Source organism: Micromesistius poutassou (genome assembly GCF_964030765.1).
Source record: "Micromesistius poutassou genome assembly, contig: SCAFFOLD_2520, whole genome shotgun sequence".
NCBI classification, from domain to species: Eukaryota; Metazoa; Chordata; class Actinopteri; order Gadiformes; family Gadidae; genus Micromesistius; species Micromesistius poutassou.
The window spans coordinates 64,840-86,877 of NW_028179707.1; the positions used below are offsets into that span (position 1 = coordinate 64,840).

General features: G+C 46.1%; 1 protein-coding gene across 1 annotated transcript; it reads right to left on the bottom strand.

Moving 5' to 3' along the window:
* Positions 1 to 8,314: 8,314 nt before the first annotated feature.
* Positions 8,315 to 19,797, bottom strand: LOC311372587 (protein bicaudal C homolog 1-B-like; the record flags this gene model as incomplete). Its single annotated transcript, XM_084489571.1, has 11 exons — positions 8,315 to 8,452; positions 10,175 to 10,274; positions 11,437 to 11,600; positions 13,315 to 13,474; positions 14,454 to 14,608; positions 14,753 to 14,792; positions 15,397 to 15,556; positions 16,137 to 16,290; positions 18,081 to 18,222; positions 18,602 to 18,789; positions 19,642 to 19,797. Coding segments are annotated over 11 exons (1,550 nt in total), but the record flags the coding sequence as incomplete, so codon positions are not given.
* Between the last annotated feature and the right edge of the window lie 2,241 nt (positions 19,798 to 22,038).

A 22,038-nucleotide genomic window follows, 5' to 3' on the forward strand; every position in this document is an offset into this window, starting at 1 on the left:
ACTGACTGAAGTGGTGACTTCTTTCCATAGTTTCATTGGTTTAGATAATGGCCGCCGATAACTGGCCACCAATGACGGTTGTATTCCAAAGGCATATTGCTCTTGCTCCTTGAAAGTATTTTACCTCAACCTAAACATAAAGTTAATCGCGTGAATATAATGTAAAATAATAATTCAGACCATGTATAGCAAGTGTCTTTGTGGTGCAATGGCAAGGACTTTCCTATTAACGTACTGGCAACCCAGGTCCAAGCCCTGCTTGTGTAAGTTGTTTTTGAAACATAAAGTTCTGTGATTATAATGTCAGATATAAAATCCAACCATGCATAGCAAGTGTCTTTGTGGTGCAGTGGTAAGCCCTGCTGATAAATGTACTAGAGACCCAGGATCAAGCCCTGCCTCTGTTTGTTGTTTTTTCAAACATAAAGTAATCGTGTGAATATAATGTCAAACATTAAATATGACCACGCATATCAAGTGGTGCAGTGGTAAGCCCTGCTGATTAAAGTGCTTGAGACCGGGGTGCAAGTCTTGCTTACGTTGGTTGTTTTTCAAACATAAAGTCATTGTGTGGATATAATGTCACAGAGCGTTCACCTACAGCCCTGACTGCTGCACAACCAAGACACCCACTATAGGTTTTGGTGGGCGGTTATACTTGACTTGACAATTCCCATTCTATAGACACAAGAGGCTTCCATTAAACTGAATCAGCAGGACTTGAACACCGGTCTCCAGAGCATTGGCCTGCAGCTCTTCTGCACTTCCCCACGGAGATTGGCAAATTGATATGGCCAGAGGTTAAATATGATAGTACAATAGGTATGATGTAATTACGTTTAACGCATACACTATGGTTCAATGGAAACAAAGTATTGCAGTATAACAAACTGTATTGAACCCCTCCAGAGGGTATTCCAACAGTGCTCGTCTCACCACTGAGAAAGGGACAATGATCAACGATCAATGATCAATAGTCAAGAATCATCAAGGTTTTATGTGACATAACAATAAGTCGATAACTCAAAACCCAGGTCGCCGGAGTGGAAAACCAACCGCTTTCGCTGCTGTGCTACTAAGACTGATCTGTTAGGAGCTGTTTTTGATTGATAAATGACATTACTTTTCACGTTACATAGAGATAAGGGGTCTTGAACCGAGGTTCCCAGAGTGGTAACCTACAAGTCCACACTATCCGTCTGCCTGGATCTGTTCAGAGCGTATAGATATAATCTCTGAACTATACAATTGATATCACAGTTCACGTGACATAGCTATTCTTCTCAATGCTCTGCTGTTCCCTTGGTTTCCAAGGAGATGCCTCCCACCGGGACTTGAACCCAGTGCCATCCACTGCGGCGCGAGAGGCCTGTAAGCGCTCGGTGTAGCGAACCCCAGCCGGACAATGGCGAAGCGTACAGATGTTTCAGAAGCCTTTATTTACGTTCAGCCTTCAGCCTTATTTTGAACATAAATAGTCCTTTCTCCATAGACACCGTAAGAGCTACAGGACAGATAAATAACAGTAATTAGCTCTTACACATATACAACTATTGCACACAACACATTTAAACACATTTTAAGTAATATACCAAATTAAACACACAATACCTTGTTCCCATTCCAGCGAGGCGCTTATTAATTACTACAACTTGTTGCAGTGCAACCGTCTGTGACCTGATTTCCTTCCGTATTTACATGACCTTTAACCTTTCTGACCTTTCCCGTGCGATCTCCTTCATGTCAAGTTACCTCAAAATAAAGGACCCATGACGTCAAAATACACTATCAAAATAAAAGCATGGAGGAAGTGGTTGTTTTTAACCTTCATCAGAATCATTTACACTCGGGTCAGGGTCATACCTGACATAAAAAAGGGATTTTTTTGCATGCATACATACACACATACACGCATACATACATATAGACACACATGCAAACATACACACATACATACATATAGACACACATACATACATACACACATACACACATACACACATACATACAAACATACATAGACACACATACAAACATACACGCATACATACATATAGACACACATACATACATACATACATACACACATACACATACATACATACATATAGACACACATACAAACATACACACATACACACATACATACATAAACACATACACATACATACAGATGAAACAGTATGAAAAATATGCATTTATCGTCATCTGCCTACATAGTAAAACATGCGTATTGGTTTGATTACTTTAATTTGCAATTATTAAAAAAATGCTACAGTAAAAAACTTTGAAAATCTGTGCAATCTAGGGACAACATGTTCAACAAGAACATGATCAAGTTTGTAGAAAACTATTGTCTTTTGAGTATTTTATGATTGTTTTGATCTGCCTACATAGCAAGGCATTCATATTTGGTAAGACATTACCGTACTAGCGAGGGCATGCTGGAGCACTGTGAGACGCCCTATTCCCATCAGCCCAGAGTCATTTTCAAAGTCAGTTAAATAACGCGTGCAACGTCAAGCCTCTGATCGTTATAAGGCAAGTTGACAGTGGTGTAAGAAGGCCATTCAGGCCCCCAGTGTAATAAATATGATGGGCCCCCCTGCTACCCAACCAAATTGTACTGAAAAAAAAATATATATTGGTCAAATTCCAAGTGTGGGTTACTTTAAACTAACAAATTGATTTACATTTAGGTCATTTAGCAGGCGCTTTTATCCAAAGCGACTTACAATAAGTACATTTGTCATAAGAAGTGAAACCATATATCGCTGTCGGTGCAGATTTGATTGATGTTCAACAGATAAATAATCAATACTCTATATAACTGTTAGGGGTTCTGGAATACAAATTCTTAACTTATGGGCATGTTCTGAACATACGTCCTTCACATGACAGGAGTCTCTTTTGGAGTTTGCAGTCATTAAAACGTAAGCTGATTGAAGTATTGCCAACTAAAAAGCAAATACTGCTGCAATGGAGGGGGGTTCTGTAGGACTCTGTGGACTTAAGTCCGGTCTGAGTTCAAGAGTCCCATATCCGGGGATCAATAGTGATCATTGACCACCTATAATAGTTTGAAGTTATTCAACTCGAGAAATGGGTGTAAGTCATATCTTCAGCCCTCTTCAGCGACCCCGAATGGCCCCATACAAAATTGGCCCTCCAAATCTCACTCCAAAGGTTTTCTGGAAACTTGGCAGCCCTGCCTTGGTCACTCAGAAATCTATGTTTTTTTATTGAAAGGACAGCATCAGTGCCATACAACATATACACATACTATATTACTATAGCAGCTCAGATGTCGAGCACGTCACACAACGCAAAGACGAGGAATCAAACAACAAGCAGCCAGCTGCGTGGTTTCAGGCATAGCAGCGTCTATATGAATCACCATGGCAACGATAGAAAACGCTGCATTAACTAACAGACTTAACATTGTGTACATTAAGTGACTGAAGAGTAGAGTAGAAGAGTAGAGAGAGTAGAGATGAGTAGAGATGAGTAAAATGCTCATTTATCCCTTGAAATGTCACCAAAGCATATTTTAATGCCGAAACTATCTATATGTTACTTTTTTCCCCACTGAGAATATGATGATTATCCTCCATTTGGTTTTGGCAGACCAAACCGTGACACATGCGAGGTATTTCTGCTTCTTCAAACAGTCGATAAGGGGCTAAATATGGGTTGTTTTGGACAGCGTATACCAACAACCGGTTCTGTTGCGTAGGTTAGAGCTCACGTTGAACATTTCATAGTGTGAGACTGGCTGAAAAGTGTCCATCTGACATGTATGGATGGCGTGATATATGCGTTTCATTTGTTGGGATAATATGTAAAAAAAAAAACGACATATAAACACAGTTTATCGTCATTATTCTACGTGTGCCACGCTGCACCACTGTGTTGCATATAGCTCTCCAGAGTTCGCTCTGGGTTTTGCCTTGTTCTGTAAAGGCCATACTGCTGCATGTTTTGGGTACTAATAATGAGGAAAACCCTCAGGCATAGAGGAGCCTCTTCTGAATAAATAGTGTGTGTTGCTGGCTGCTTCAGTAGCAAGGATGTCATCTGAAGAACACGTGTTTGTGTTGGCCTTTGAGGCAAATTACAGCCTACTTTGTTTTATTTTATTATTTGCTCATAAATCGTCTCATTATTGTGTATATTACATGAATATATTCATATGCTGTTAATAACCCAACCAGAACAGAAAGGGTCGTGGAAATGTCCTGTGTGAACTTCAAAATAAATACACAAACACTGAACACAATGATATAAAAGCAATGTATTTTTGGATATCGCAGTAGCTTATAGAGGGTTCAGTTCTGTTCCTGACTCTGGAGTAGGTTGGAGCAGCAAATAGTGCAGAATTACACACATTGTAAAAATGTAATGGCAAAATGTTTTTACTTATTTGAATATTTATTTATAAATAAATAAATAAATATTAAAACAGTTTTATGGTATTAGTTAGTATTTGTATTACTTTAATTATTACTTTAAGAATGCCATCTTGGCCCTTTAGATTGATATGGGATGGGTGGGGTGGGGAAAACAAAATTGAAGCTCTACTTACAGGTCAAGTGATTATTTCTGAATGGCGAAAGCGCCCCCTTGAGGTCTTAAATAAAACTACTGGTGATATGTCAGGATGCAGCGCACGTAACACATTTTCTTTTTCAATCCAACTTCTGCCACTCCAGTATAACGCAACGAATGGTTGTTTCGTGGCATTACTTCTGAAAAACAACAACCAACAGACCCAAACATACTGTGTTTTTCTTATTTGTTTGCGTGTCCCCTGTCAGCATGGGGATCATTCGGAGCAGGAGAAGCTTCACTCGTGATTAAGCAGGGATTTGGAGAGCCAGGCCCAGGGCACTGCATGCGATTGGGTTGCCCTAAAGTTCACGGTGGTTTGTGTGTGGTTGTCAGCGTTAGATATGTTGAATAGTAGATTACCGTGGCACAGTATGGTATTTAAAATGATTTACTAAGTGACATTAATTAAAATAAAATTAGAATCAACACATTTCGAACTAGGATTTATAGTGTATGTGTGTGTATAAGATTATGGAAATAGCACTAGCTCACACGAGCACGCAAAGGCAACACCGTTTGTGTGATGTGGACAAACCAGGCCAACACATATAAAGGGACTTTCTCTGCATACATTTATTCATACCTTTGGAATAGCATTTAAATGTTTGAACAATGTTTTTTTTTTTTAACTTTCTGGTAATACAAGCTTTGGTAAAACTACCAGAAACTATTCCAATACTTCATATCTGTACTTCAAATACAAACTACCAGAAAAAAAAACTAAAACAAATGAATGCCTCGACAAAAACCTTGAATTAATGAATCTTTGGACATTTTGTACAGTCAAATTTAGCATCCGTGAAACCTTGTGCAGAGCTGTACCTTTCCCAAGATGAACACGATGTACAAAGGCTAAAGCAACAATTCCTTAGTGGTTTACAATCATCACAAATGTACAATGTTATCTGACGCAGGGCGACGCCCTGGTCGGACAAATCCCTTTGGGAACAATAAGATGACTAAAACACAACCATTTGACAACACGATTATGGTGACCGTCCAGTCAAGTGCACGGACTCAAACAAACAAACACAAACGCTGGTAAACCTTTTGACCACAAAACAAGTCCCTTCATCAATCTGCAATACTGTTTACTGCAGTGCAACTTGTTACACAACATTCGCTCCAGACTACAGAGCCTTCATTGCAAACACAACCCTGGCGAGGGGACGTTTGTCAGGATGAAAACCAATGTCCATAAGGCAGGAACATGAGTCGAGGGCACTGGGTAAATCAGTGCATAATTTCAAAGTATATTGATGACGGTGGTGATTATGATGATGATGATAATGAGGATCGATGAGCGAATGGATTTTATTCTTGTAATACAGATTCCCTTTTCTAAATTAGCTTTCATGACATCGTACAAAAATTCCCTTCACTGAAAATAACTAAACAAAAAAACAGACAATGAAAGAACAATTACCTGGTTGGCGTTGGCAACCATGTCAGAATATTATTACGTTTCGCGTTATTTAGTTGACAACCACGTTGGTAATGGCTCAAATCAGATGTAGGGGCAAAGCAAGTGGTTTAGAGTACGCACGCACACACACACACACACACACACAAACACACACACACACACACACACACACACTTGACGTAGTATGCTCCACATTAGGGACATTTGGTACAAACACAAACTCTGAAACTAAATACTGTAGTAGAGGATAAAAAAAAAAAAAAAAACGAAAACACATTGTAATCAACAAAATATATTGGGAGTGCTATGGAAGAAATTCAAAACACATGAATTCGCATAATAATACAAGAGCCCCAAACTAGTAACAGCTAGTCGACAAACAATGATCAGATGCCCGTACTCTTATTGTATCACGCAGCCACACCAGATTTCAGGTTGTTCGATTGCACAACCGATACGGAAATACACTTTCAATGTTCCTTTCAAAATGGCACGGCCACTTCTTGTGGGTTTCTCCCGTTTTTCCACACGGACCCCGGGGTTCAGCCTCCTACATGAAGGTACCTCTATATCAAAGTACCTTTGGTATATATATATATATATATATATATATATATATATAGTGATTCTCAGAGAATATACTCCCTAGCTACCGTTGCATCAGAAAAAAGCGCAACAAAAAGATACTTGTTGTGTTCCGGCTGCACCCCCTCTCTGCGAAGAAACGGAACCAGACGACCCATATACACCGGACCGGACGGTTCCGCTCGCACGCCGCAGCCTTGTTGTGACTACACAGCGGGGCCCCTTCCCTCGCGGGTTTGAAAACCAGAAAGGTCTGGATCACAAGTCAGAAAGGCGACGGCGTACGGCGGCGTACTTGATGGTGTTGGTGGATACAACGTACAGGGGGTGAGTGGTGTGGCCGTGGAGTAGCAGGCAGCACGGACACATGCCGTAGACAAAGACAAAAGGGCCGCTATAAACAAAAACAGGACGGAACGATGAACCACAGACGCCTATTGACACAGACAGAGGGCCGCAAACCACACACTCAAAGCCCCGATGTTGTTGATGATGTTTGTTACAGCCCATGTAACGGCTCCACAGATGTAGGGCAGGGTAGGAAGTAAACAAATAAAAACATTACAAATGAATAACCTAATTACAAATCATATAAACACCATTCTGGAACATATATATATATATATATATATAAAAAACAATTAAAAACATACCGATATGTAAACTGATTACCGATAAACATCCCACGTTCCCCTAAAATGATAGTAAAATAAAAGTTGTAAGTAAAATGTTAGTTAGTTTTTTTTAAGTTTTGTATGGTTAGTAAGTTGTAGGGCTGCGGGCGCGTGCGTCTGAACACGAACAGAGTGACCTTAGAGAAACGTCCACTCTCTAAACAACGAGGGCAGCCCGCAGCTACAGGGGAACAACATGGATGGATGCTCCTGTTGGTGGGAGTTTGAAGAGTTTGTTAAAGTAAAAATGTTAGTAAATGTTACTGCTTTGGCACGCTCCAACCCCTCCCCCACCCACCACCACCCCCACCCACTCCCTAATCTCCCTGGCTAAGTGCTTCCATTTGGTAAAGTACAAAAAAAAAAAAAACTGCATCTGTGCTTCGTGTTAATACAAAAAATGCACCAGAGTACGTACTTCTAATTTAAGGAATGAGGCATTCACAGGCAAAATGTTTAGCATTGTTAAAGTGCATGTCATCGATACCACAGCATAGTATCAATGTGATAAATGATTTTTAATTATTTTACTAAATCATACGCCTGTTCCCTTTCGACAAACAAGTGGACAAGGCCGTACCCTACCTTCATAAGTATAACAATATCAATATCCGTCACGTGTAAATGTGCTCCACAGTACTGACCCCAACGAGGAGTGAACACTGAACTTCATGTGTCTGAGAAACCCCTTTAACCCCCACCCCCCCCCCCCTCTCCCTTTCTCATTGGCACTTTGTGTAAGACAATGGCTTTCTTGTTTCTTTTTCTTCTTTTTTTTTTTATACATATGGCAATAAGTCAACCAAACGAGTCTTCACTTCAGCTCAAAGCAGGAGGAGGAGTAAACAACAACAAACAACAAACAACAAACAACAACGGTCCGCAGCCAGGGAAGGCCTGAGGCCCCCGGCTTATGGAGGGAGAAAGCGGCGTCGCTAGGCTAGGCTAGGCTAGGCTAGGCTAGGCTAGGCTAGGCTCTCGCTGTCACCACCGCCGCCGCCGCCGGCCTGGCGGTCGTTTCGTCTTCACCACCGCCCGCTGACGCTCGCCATTTCACTGGCGTGGAACTGGCGAGACAGCCGTCCGCTGGCCCCGCCCTCCAGGAAGGAGGACCTGATGGGCGGCTCGAACAGCTTCCTTCGGTTCTTGTTGAGCTCTGTGCAACAAACACAAAAAGGACGACGCAAAAAACAAATGATTGAAGTGAGTTCAGGTCACCCCTGTTCCCCCCCCCCCCCCTCCTGTTACCCCGTAACTATAGCGCCTGGATTCTGCGTACAAGCGAAACATGGGATTCTCCGTTGTCTAAATAAAATGGAAGCTGTTGTTTGAATGTTATTGGAGGGTGTAATGCAAAGAGAGAAAAAAAGAAAAAAAAAGTAGAATCAGAACTTTAATCGGGAACGACGGAAAAATGCATAGCGACGGCGCGGCTAACGTCAGGCCCCCCCCACCAGTCGCTCACAACCAGCTGGCCTGCTTCCACCGCAGCTGCTCTGAGAAATACATTTTCAATCTAATGTAAACACAGCTTTCTGGGCTGTGTGAATAATTCATATAGAGGATAGAGATGTTGTGCTCCTGCCAGGAGGGGAAAAAGCTCCGGTCTGATTGTTGGAGACAAGTTGCTCTCCCTGACAGTTTTTCGCGGGGCGGGCGGGCAGGCCAGTGAGTCACAGCCCGGCTGTTGCCTGCGTCCACTGCAATCCACTTTGTAACAACAAGAGATGGGGACGGAGGTGGTAGTGGTGGGGAAACGCTCCCGATCTCAATCCCCGCTCAAAAGGCCATCACCTGAGATTTAAGTGGACCCCTTCCTGGCGTTCCGAGTCAAAGGGAATCAACGCGGGCCTTGCGGGAGTGTCTAAAAGAATGTGCTCAAAACATGTTGCATATATATATTTTTTTATATAATCTAAGAATATTCATGAGACGACGTTAGACGCCAGGTGACGCTTGCGTCGGGGAGTACGGGGGCGCCCCCTGACTTTCGTCTCACGAAACATTCTCAGAAGCTACTTTTTTTTTTCTCGCGGTAAACCGAACCGACACATCTGCAGAAAACGTAGGAGGCCGTCGTTCTGTTCTCATCGCTCGGCCCAGCGGAGCGCTCGGACCGCAAGACTCTCTCAGGCAGCTGGAGAACGCCAAGTGCATGAGCTCACCGCGCAAGAATCCCTCTCCTCTCCTCTCCTCTCTCTCCATCCGCTCGAGAGGGTGAGAAACAACCGCTGCGTGTTCCCTCGGTTGTCTCCAGGACGATAGCTGTTATCGCGCTGCGATTGTTCTCCTCCTCCTCCTCCTCCTCCTCCTCCTCCTCCTTCTCCTCCTCGAGGTCAAAAGGACAAAATACCTTTGCCTTGTCTTTCCTAGCGGTGGGCCGCGATCACAGTGTGCGTTGTTTGAGAGAGGGTTCAAGACAGTGGGTGTTTGGGTTGGTTTCACAGACGGGTTTCACTTGAACTTTTGGTTAGGGTTGACTGCAACAAAAAAGAAAAAAAAGAAAAAAGGCAGCCAATAATAATAATAATAAAAAAAAGAAAGAAAGAAGAAAAAAATCCTGTTGGCCAATTTTGTCTGGCGAGGCAGGAGTTGTTCTGCTCCAGCCCACATAAACCTTTATCAGAGCAGAACCGTGACGACAGCCAACACCGCTACACTTCCAGACCATGGTGTGTTTGTGTGTGCGCGCTTTTGTGTGTGGGAGAGACAGGAGAAAACAGCCAGAGGGTGTACGACAGCGAGAGAGTTGAGGCAGGGAACAGGTCCTTTAATAACTTATAGCACACGACACGCCTTGAATCATTAATGGCGATCCCAAAAGGAAAACGACTGTGATCGGGAATAACGAACGCGGTAATAAACGCTCTTCCGGTACCTGAGATGGCGAGGAGCATTTTCCTGCGGGCGCCAAACGTGGTGATGCCCAGTTCCTTCAGGTCCTGGTCAGTAAGAGTCAGGAACGTCTGGAGGTCAATCTGCCCGGGGTCACAGAACACACAGTTTACCCCCCAAGGTTACCGTTCCAACATCACCTACAGTATCAAAGAGACTCCCAGTGTTCCCAGTGTCAAGGGAATGGTTGTGACAACGGGATTACGAAGGGGCAGATTCCTGTGTGGAGAAAGTATGCAGCAGCTCCAGAATGAAATTAGGGTCATACTTTGAGACTAAAGAGTTACAGCTGGAGTTGTTTTTTTTTGTTTTTTGTGACGAGAAGTCCACACGCACGCAGAACAAAACTCAGTTGAACGTTGCCGTTCCTGAAGCGCAGCCAAACGTTTAAGCTGGTGTGAATGGGCAAGAACAATCGCAACGTGGAGCGTTGTGTCACGAGACCAATGAGGTGGAAAACCCTCCTCTTTACAGGAATCATGGGCCCCGGCCTTACGATGCCAATTGAATATTTCATATGACTATAGAGGAACAAGTGCGCCCCAGAATGGATGGTTGAATGAATGTTTAATTGTTCTCAAAGCTGGATGCTCTGGGATTTGCATTGTGATTCTTTTTCCGTTGACTTCAGCGTGTCCTTAAGATACGTCACACCCAAGTTCGTTTTTTTGGTGTTTTATTCTGTATGCTGTCACCCCAGGGGGGGGGCTCCTCCGTGCATTGCACAATCACGTCCAGCTGCAAGTCTAAAGAACACGACTTCTATACATGCTTTCCATCTTTTCTACAGCCCAATATCAAACCGGGAACGCAAAACCTGCACTTTGGCCTTTAAAAAATGCTTAGCAAATAGGAAATAATGACCATCAATCACATCTTTCATTGATCATCATGTGTACAGAACCTCTCTAGACCTTTCTGTTTCAAGAACACTTCTCCTCTTCCACCACTAGTTAGACTCTCTATATCTATATACAGAATCTTTATTTATTATTGTTATTATTATTATTTATTTTTGATTATTTGTTTTGTTGTAGTTCACGCGTTCTGCTGTGTCACCCTGACTCTGTAACGCGACCTTGAGTGTGAGAAAGGCGCTATATAAAAAAAAACGTATTATTATTATCATCAACTAGTTCACTAACTATATCACACGTTTCTGTGCGTGTGTGCGTGCGTGCGTGCGTGTGCATGTGCGTGCGTGTGTGTGCGCGTGCGTGTGCGTGCGGCTGCTGTATACTGCACCTCCTGCTGCTGGAACACGTCGGTGTACTTCCCCAGGCCCAGCTTGCTGAAGAGCTCGGGCAGGTCAGAGCCCTTCAGGGATGCCCCCAGGCTGCAGCCGTTGCTGCCAGTCACCGACGACATGCAGTCCATGTAGTTGCTGCTGCTCAGGTAATGCTCGACGGCTGGGGGGGACGAACACAAGAGCATCGGCCGTCAAACGCTTGGGAGCTTCCGGGGTTCCAAACCCCCTAATGCCTGCAGTCTATCCGCGGGGAAGGTGCACTTGAGCAAAGTTGCGCAAGAGAGTTGCTTTGGATAAAAGTCGATGGAAACAAAAGAGAAAAAGTTGAAATAGATACATTCAAATCATTTAAGATGAACACGTAGAAACGTTTCAGACTCGATTCCGGAAAGTGGCTTGAGCAGTTGTGTCTTTGTGTTTGCTGAACTGTGAATGGTCCGGATTGGGTTTCTCCATGTAGGATATTGGACATGACTTCTCAAGATGGAGTGGAGTACAAACAGAGATTAAACTGCAATAGGGGGAACATAAAGACACCATAAAGTACATTTAAAAAATTGTTTTGGAGGTAAACTATCTTGAGGGAGTAGTCATAACATTAGTCACATGGTTCAGTTCTTAATAACAAATAAGTCAATTATTATTTCAAGCAAGATTGAAAATGTCTCTTTATTATGTTAGGGTTATTTAACTGGAAGTATGTTTTCCGTGGAAAACACCCCTCAAATAAAGCAGTTTGTTGAAATGGTTACCAGATGCAGAGTCCGACGCATAACCCAAAACAGTGCGAGTGTAAAGTACAACGCTACAACAAAAACAGCTTAGTTGAAAGGACTTGCTGGCATTTTCAAAGCCGTTTAACGGACTAGCCAAGCCAATGTCAATGCAATTTTACAAACATGTGTTTAGTCGGTGTAATTACCCAATGGTATTTCTGAGTTTTGGCCACCCTGGCTCCCATCAAACTCACGCCATTCTACCCTGGTTCTGCTCACTTGTTTATGATCACCGCAACGAGCTCAGACCAGTTCTGCGCCTCACAGCGTAACGTTTCTCATCAGCAGCCTCTGGTGGCGCTCTGAGTTGCAGTCTGACATGTTCATGCTTCTGAATGAGCTTGGTTAGTTATGTTAGTTCTGTACTGTAGTTAGTTAGTTAGTTCTAGTTAGTTCTGCACTACAGAAACCCAAAAGCCACTGAGCACAGCAAGCAAGTCCTCCAGTCAGGAAATGCTGTGATGTTTTTTTTTTACATACAATACAAAACGTCGTAAAAAACTACAGTTTTTGCCTCATGGACTAACGACACAAGACGTCCCATCCTTTGCGACGAAGCTAGCGAACGGATTTTCAAAAGGTGGCAAAACTGGACAAGAACAAAAACGATTTATAACTCATTTTACTACCAATAACTAATAATTCCTAGTAGTTTAGATCTGTTTCTACTGCAGTAGAAAGATAAGATAAGATAGTCCTTTATTAATCCCCCTTAGGAGAAATTCGCAAGTGACCAGCAGTACAGTGGGAAAAGTGAGTGCGAAAACAAGAGTATATATACAAATAAAATTGAACAAAAATCTGAAATAAAACATAATAAAAAACTATTAGAATAAAGATAAAACATACAATATACATGCAACTGTCCGCTTGTAGGTGACATGTGCATTAAAAAATAAATATGACTATAAGTAAGTATAAACGTGCCAATGTGCAGAATGTTCCTGAGGTAATGAAATTGAAATAAATAACGAGGTTTAAACAACAATCAGTCCTGAGGTGTGGGGGGGGTTCAGTCCTTTAATCAAGTCGAGAAAAAAGGAGGAGGAGGAGGTTGGGGCTTGAAGGGGACATGCTGCAGCTGGGTGCTCAACTCACCAGATTTGTTCTGCTTTCTCTTGGGGCTCCCCACGGGCGGGGGGAACTCGGGGTGCTCCGGGAGCCCGTTGAGGCCGTTGCGGTCCCTCCAGTTCTCCGAGTCGCTGCCGTTCCCGATGCCCTCGCGGCTGTTGGAGCGCGACAGGGACAGCGGCGAGCCCTGTGGGGTCAGAGGGCACACGACGATGATGATGATGATGCCGCGAGTGTGGATGCAACACACACACACACACACACAGAGGCAGACACACACACACACACACACAGAAAGGCAGACACACACACACACACACACACACACACAGAAAGGCAGACACACACACACACACACAGACACAGAAAGGCAGACAGACACACACACACACACACACACACACAGACACAGAGGCAGACACACACACACACACACACACACACACACACACACACACACACACACACACACACACACACACACACACACACACACACACACACACACACACACACACACACACACACACACACACACACTCCATTGGAGAGAGGAGGCTGAGAAGAGAAGCATTGGAAAAATATAGAAAGATGAATACGATACTGGCAGAAAAAATTGGCCTCATTTTGATTTAGCCGTTTCCTTTCTATTGGCAGTTGGGGCATGACAAAGTACAGAACTACATCTAATACACCCATTTATAATATAGGAGAGAACTGCCTAATACAAGTGTTGAGAAAAACATTGACTCTGTGTCCCTGACAAAAAAAAATCCCAGAGAAGTCCGGTGCCTTGGCGTCATTGACCCAGGATATGAGCTCTCCTTTGGTTCCCCTTCGGAATAATTACACAAACGGTCCAACTTTTTTCAGAGATTTTTTTTTTTTTTCAGACACAGAATTGATGTAGCAGACTAGCGATTCTATCCAAAAAAAATGTGTATGAAGCAATTCCCTGCGTCCGTCCTTCAATGAGAACAAAGCTCTGAGAAGACAGCTCTGAGACGCTTTAAGCACATTTCTTACAAAGAGGGAACTGAATAACACAACACATGTACATTAAAACCAATTCATGGAAAACATAACTCATGATACGAGCGACGTCAACGTGCGAAAACCGCAACAAGGCCGCACTTCTAAGCCGGGGGGACGGGTGAGGCGCGTACCTCGAAGGTGGTGCTCATGCTGGGCTTGTAGGGCACGTGGTTGGCCCTGCGCAGCTCCTTGATGGTCTCCGCCGGCATGGACTTGGAGAAGCCCAGGCCGCTCCACGTGTTGGTGGGCGTCCGCACCTCCGTCACCACGGGCTTCTTCAACATGGCTGAGGTTACGCGCGCACACACACACACACACACACACACACACACACAGGGGCTAAGTGACACAAGGCCTCGCCAAAAAGGGTCACAATAATGCCCTATATTTCCCCAACAATGCCCTACTTTTTTGATATGTCAGCGCTTACCTTTGGTTGCCAACAGTTTCTTCTGTTCATAGTCGAAGGCCTGTAAAGAAAGACAAATCATTTTGACATCACTGGCCCAGCTTACACAAACATTTTAAAATCCCCTTAAAACGGCTGTAAGACAGCAATGGAAAGAGGTCTGTCTAAACAGGCGGGAACATTTTAACCCACGGAGGCAGGGCGATCTACTGTAGATTGATCTAGCGGTTCTCGTCACCAATACACTCACACTGTATCCGACATACATGGTCTCTACGTCTACCTGAAAGAGTGTGACAGTGTGTCCGTCTGTCTGTCACAGAGACACAGACACATACAAACAGAGAGACAGACACTGTCCCATTCCGTCTACCTGACAGGCCTCGGACGGCGTCTGTCTGTCTGTCTGTCTGTCTGTCTGTCACAGAGACACAGACACATATAGAAACAGACAGACAGACACGGTCACCGAGCCAAAGAGTCACAGATACAAAGACACACACACACACACACACACACCGACCGACAGTTTGTTTGTCTGTGTGTGTCTCTGTGACGGACAGACGCTGTGCCCAGGTCGGGTCAGGTTGGGTCAGTCCCAGAGGGGACGGTGTGTGTGCAGGCGGGTGCCCCCCCCCCCCCTCCCCCCCCCCCCTCCCCCTCACCTGCATGTTGGCGTAGGCGGCCTGGGGGGACAGCCTGATCCTGTCTCTCTCGTTCTGCTGCGCGGCCCTCTCGGCCGCCCGCTCGCTGCCCGGCGCTCTCTTGTCCGCCACGGGGCTGTCCGAGGAACTGGACTCCGTGTCCGACAGCAGGCAGTCAGAGCTGTAGCGGGAGGGCGGGAGGGGGGGGGGAGAGGAGAGGGGAGGAGGGGGGAGGGGGCGTGAGGGTGCGGTCGATGAGATACGAGCGTTGATTAGCAGTCAGGCAAGCTACTGCGTACTGGTGATATCACGGCTTGAGCCGTGATGTGGTTTGGTCCACGGCTGCTCACGCAGTTAACTTACAACTACTATAAATGAGGTTTGATCATGTCTGGGTGTCTCTCAAACATGAATAGGTGGAATTTCCATAGCTGAAGATATGTTTTTAACATCGTTACATGTCATCTTATGAAGTCCTTTGGGACCCGTGTTCTTCGTTGTTGTTCTTGGCGCGCTTGCCACCGTCACAACTCACGTACTTATATAACTTAAAATGCATGAATAACTCCACCATGTGTATTGTGTGTATTAGCATGTATCCAGACAATATTAATGTTGTGGTTAAGTGTTGCAATGAAGTATCTGGTATAAATCATTCATCTATTAAAGAGCTTTGATTGGAAACCTTTATGTGTTTCCTAAACCTGGCAGAGATATGCCACAGGCCTGTGTTACTGTTGGCTGCTAGCGTCTCCACATACTGTAAGTGAGAGTTCTTGGTCCCCTGCAGTAGCTCCACAGCTTGCCGTTTCCCTGACGACGTCTTACAGGAAGCCAGCATCTGTTTCAGCTCATTCCCATTCGCCGAGTGGGAGGGACTTCTGGGCATGCCCACTTCGACAAACGTGTCCGAGCCTACGGGAAAAACACACAAATAAAAATGGAAAGTAACATGTTCATTCTGTCCTGTCCTGGATGCATTTAACATGTTTTCTGAGGACAGTAACATGACCGTAAAAACACGCTGGATACACAGTTCCTTAACATTTTCTGTGCATCATTCCTCATTTCTCTGTGTGTTCCCGATGCGAGCAGCTCTCTGCATTAAAGGAGTGCCTGTATGAGTCAGTGACATCCCATAATGACCCACATCACTCAAAACGTCTCAGGGTGGCAGAGGGGTTAATTAAAAACTAAATTACCGCTCTATCTTATTCTGTCAGGACCTCATGTGATTAAAATCATGTGCACGTGCGTCTCTACTGGAACATGCCTGCATGCGTGTGTGTGTGTGTGTGTGAGTGTGTGAGCATGCATGTGCATGTGCACGTGAGTGTGCATGTGTATTAAGAGTTCCATGTGTGCATGATGAAGTGTCTTTCATTGGGCAGCATGTGTTGCATGCAGGCTGCCAAATAATGTGATGTCAGTCAACCTAACGATGCTCCCAGGGGTGGGTCTCCCTCCCTCCCTCTCCCTCCCTCTCCCTCTCCCCCTCCCCCCCTCTCTCTGCTTCTCAATAGTACATAGCTGAGCCGCCGGCCCGGTCCAAACCCTACTCTGAGACACAGGAGGAGGTCCGGGTGTGTGAGGGAGGGAGGGAGGGCTGGAGGGAGGGAGGGGGAGAGGAAACCTGACTGGGACAAGCCGCGCTGGGGGAGAGACGCCTCGGAAAAACACGTAGGGAAAAGTGAGACGCGTGAGAGGAAAAGGTTTCAGGCAGGGGGGAGGAGAAGACCGCCTGCGCAAAGCGCGGGAGGAAACGGAGGCTCCTCCGCTCCCCCCCCCCCCCCACCTCCTGAACCGCGGGTTCACCGGCGCGGTGAACGCGTCGCTCCGTCCACCACCGACAAACACCACGGGCACTTTTAAAACGCTAGTATCGGGGAAATATGAATGTATTCATTCAAGGAGGGTTTAGATTGTGTTTCCTCTGAGTGGGTCTGGGGTTACATATACATCTCACGCTGGGAGTTGGGGGTAGTGCAGAGTCGGCAGGTCTCTCTCTCACACTGTGAACTCTGAGCGAGGTGAAAAGTCTGAGAGCGTGTTGACTTATCCATTACTGGACGGGAAAAGCAGTCCCAGGTCGGGTCCTCGGGTCGGTCGGTGGGGGTGGACCACAGTCAGGTGTACAATAAATTCAGCGTTAGATACTGCAGCTCTCGCACCCTGCCAGGTGGAAGGCGTGCCCGTGCCAAAGGCATTCCAACCCGTAAAGGTTATTTCAACAGGCTCGTGTTTGACTTGCAGTCAAACCGGCGCACGCGTATAAAGGTGTGACTGAAGTGTTAAAGGCCAACATCTAAGATGTTGAGCTGTGAGGGCGGAAATTAATAGTTTATCTTGGTCCGGCACTTTATTGACACTTACTGTTATATACTTTACTTTCGCATAATTATATATATATACATATATATGCGTGTGTATATGTATAAATGTGTGTATATGTATATATATTTACTGTACATATTCTAGTTTTATTTATTTTTAACTATTTTGTCCTTTGTTACTCTTTATACTCTTCTATCTTATACTATTTTTTATTTCATTTTATTATATCATTTTTTATATTATTGCATTGTTAAGGAGAGCTTGCTTGGCACACAGACGTCTCACTGCCAGCTATGACCGCTTTGCCTGTAAAGTCGTGCATTTCACAACCAAATAAGTTGAGCTTGCACTGGGCTCACAGGTGAGACTACCTTCATCCTGGTTGGACTTGCTGGACAGCGGTTCTGACGGGTTGTGTCCGCTGGCCTCCTGCACCGAGTCGCACTGGGACGGACTCAGGACCGTCTCCCCTAGCGACGAGCTGGACATCCTCCCGTACACAGAGCTGGGATGCTGGACACACACACACGCACGCACACGCACACACACATGCAGAACACACGCATGTATTGATTATTATTGTTCGATTACACAGAGTAACTGTACCACAGTCTAACTATTGAAATCATACAGTTTATGTTCTGTGTGTGCAAGGACGTGCGTGTGTGTGTGTGTGTGTGTGTGTGTGTGACACACACACACACACACACACACACACACACACACACACACACACACACACACACACACACACACACACACACACACACACACACTATCATAACCAGTGTTATGTGTTATGCGTTATCAACATCAAGACATCAGATAAATCAACGGTTGAGTGATTGATGAACGACGAACACACAGCAGCAGCGTCACAAAAGCCGCCCACCTTGACGTGGCCGTTGAGCGAGCAGGGGCCCTTGGAGCAGTCGGGGACCCCGTTGGACTGCTTGTCTATGGGGGCCAGGCCCGGCGGCGGGGAGGGCGTGTTCTGGGTGTAGCCCTGCACCCCGGACAGCAGGATGCTGCTCAGGGTGGCCTGGGCGGCGGGGTGCAGCAGCAGCTGAGATGAGAAACCTGGAGCAGACAGACGGGACGAGAGAGAGAGAGAGAGACGGGGGATGGATGGATTAGACACCGGATTGATGACTTTATTCATCCCGAAAGCCGTAGGGACGTTTTTTTGGCATCCAGTAGCATATACATACATGCATACACGCACATATCTCTCACACACGTAGAAGGACTATAGAACACCCACCGGGTACGTGAAATAAAATAAAATGAAGGGATAAGGAGTAGAGAGCATTAGCCCGGGTATACCCATAGCTGCCTTGCGTGTGAATTAATTTCAATTTGCGAGGCAGCCTGGATTCCATGGATCCGATTGTTCCTCAGCGAGGGAACCAATCACAGAACGGCAGGGGGGGGGGGGGGGAAGCAAGACGATGACGACGTCATCCGATGCGACACACCGAAGCTTGTCGTTTGTTTATATCTATGGATCCAACATGGCAACAGACGAGAAGCAACCAGGGAAAACTACGGGAATACATTAGAAGTCTGTATGTATGATGCATAGTATTTGGAAAGTAGTGTGTATTATGGGTACATCGAGTAAGATCTATCAAAGTGCCTTTTAGGTAATCACGTAGAACACACCGACTGACTGCAGATCGTTAGGATTTCTGTAGAGTCCTTATTTAGCGTGGTCTGAGACACTTCACGCCTTTTCCTAATAACCCGGATCTTCGAATATCAAATAAAATCCGTAAAAACAGTACATCTCAGGTTTGTTTTATCCTCCCGTGAACTAATGGGCTTATCGGGTGTCATTTTAAAGTAAAAGCCCTGAGTCTGGGCTGTGATGTGTGTGTGTGTGGGGGGGAGGGAGGGGGGGGGGGGGGGGGGGGAGGGAGAGCAGTGCACCTTGGGAGCTGGTGAGGGAGCTGGGCCACAGCGAGGCGGCGCTGCCGGGCGTGCTGGCCGACTGCAGGGGGCCCATGGAGGAGTTGAGGCCGTTGAGCACCGAGTTAGGAGCGGCCGATGAGCTCATGGAATGGCTGACCGCCGCGCCCAGCAGACCTGAGGGGGGGCCAGCGGGGAGAAGAGAGATGAGCCACACACAACCTCCACGAGACATGAACACACAACCTCCACTACACACTACACATTAACACACTCCTCCACTACACATGACCACACACTCCTCCACGAGACATGAACACACAACCTCCACCAGGCATGAATACACACAACCTCCACTACACATGACCACACACAACCTCCACGAGGCATGAACACACACAACCTCCACTACACATGACCACACACAACCTCCACCAGGCATGAATACACACAACCTCCACTACACATGACCACACACAACCTCCACCAGGCATGAATACACACAACCTCCACTACACATGACCACACACAACCTCCACGAGGCATGAACACACACAACATCCACTACACATGAACACACACAACCTCCACTACACATGAATACACACTCCTCCACGAGACATGAACACACAATCCTCCACTACACATGAACACACACTCCTCCACTACACATGAACACACTCCTCCACTACACATGAATACACACTCCTCCAGTACACATGAACACACTCCTCCACTACACACTACACATGAACACACTCCTCCACTACACATGAACACACACTCCTCCAGTACACATGAACACACTCCTCCACTACACACTACACATTAACACACTCCTCCACTACACATCAACACACACTCCCAGAGACATAAAAATAATCAAACCAAGTGCCATGCCAGTGCCTGAATGCACAGGATCGTATCGACATCAACCAGAGTATCAGTGAGAGGTGGAATAATAAAACGTTTTTCCCCCCCCCCTGGAAAATTCCCAAAGCCGCCGCCGGTGCAAGGGCACACACTCTCTGCTGCCTAGCGAGCCCCGGCCCGGCGGTGCTATCGGGTGCAGAGAACACAAACAAGTTGAAAACAGAGGAGACGAAGGGGTGAGTACGTCTGTGGCTTTAACAAGGGGCTAGTTTGGCTCCAGGAATAAAGGCGAAAAAAGGGATTCTTCCTGGCAGCGGGAGCCTGTAATCGGTGTAAGAAAAGCATGTAGCAATTACTACTCCGATCCAGGAAGTGGCGGAGCACGGCCGAGCCGACGGCCCGCGGGCTAGCGATAGCCACGCCCTATTAGCCCGGTGCCCCGAACGTAGACGACACTGGTTATTTTATTGTTAAAAGTACCTATATTCAATGAGTGTAATGCTACGCGCTTAACAGTCTAGTTTCACGCTCAAAGTGCGAACCCCCAATATTGGGCGTTGGAGAAAGCAGTGGAGAAAGACATTGGCCAATGTCTGCGACACAACAATCTGAAAGCCCAGGCGAACACGCTTCTTAGGGGAACGCCGTCCGTTGGCTCCGTTTACTTGACCCGTCACAGACCCGCCCTGGAACCAGCAAGTGTGCGCGTGGCCTCATTTCTGTCCGTCTCCCGGTGACACGCCGCGAGGACTGCGCAATTTAACTAGTTTCGAGGACGGACACAGGATCGCCGGTCGCTTCTCCGCGTCACACACACACACACCCATCGCGGTGTTCGCCGTGTTGTTAGTGACGGCTCGCAGCGGCCACAGTCCTGACCCCTCACACACAATGAGCTAGTTGTCCCCAGGGCTGCAGGAGTGTAGTTAGAGCCACACGGACAGGGGCCAGCGTTACCAAACCAAAACTAGAACTTTAAAAAAACAACATGAGATTAAATGAGATGAGTCCGTGATTGACAGTGAGTGTGTATCCCCAGAGCACAACACTGGGCCTCTGTGCCGGGCTGGCCGGCCGCCTTGTGTGTGCGGTTAGGCTGACGGACCAACAAACTCCCACACATTCTCCCCCCCCCCCCCCCCCCCCCCCCCCCCCCCCCCGTTTGGGTTTCTCACTCCCCCCCCGCTGTGATTCAATTCAAGATGCGTCTGTAGCCCGTGGGGAAGGGATCGTTGATGTTTTTATCCTCTGATAGTCAGGCCGTAGTGCGTCCAGTGTCGCAGTGAGATCAGGTTTGTGGACCACTCCCGCTCTGAAGCCTTTAACACGACCGCACTGCTGCTGCTGCTGCTGCTGGTGTCTCGATTCGCTGACGGTGATTAATGGGGAAAAGACCGCGACGTATTACCTTGGACGTTTCTTGGGCATTTCATTATGTGGTTCCATTGACATGAATACACGGTGTAGGTCAGTTATGTACAGCGCACCGCAAAGATCACTGAAGGTCTTTCCACGTGCATGGCAGTAAAGCACTTAAAGGGGCAG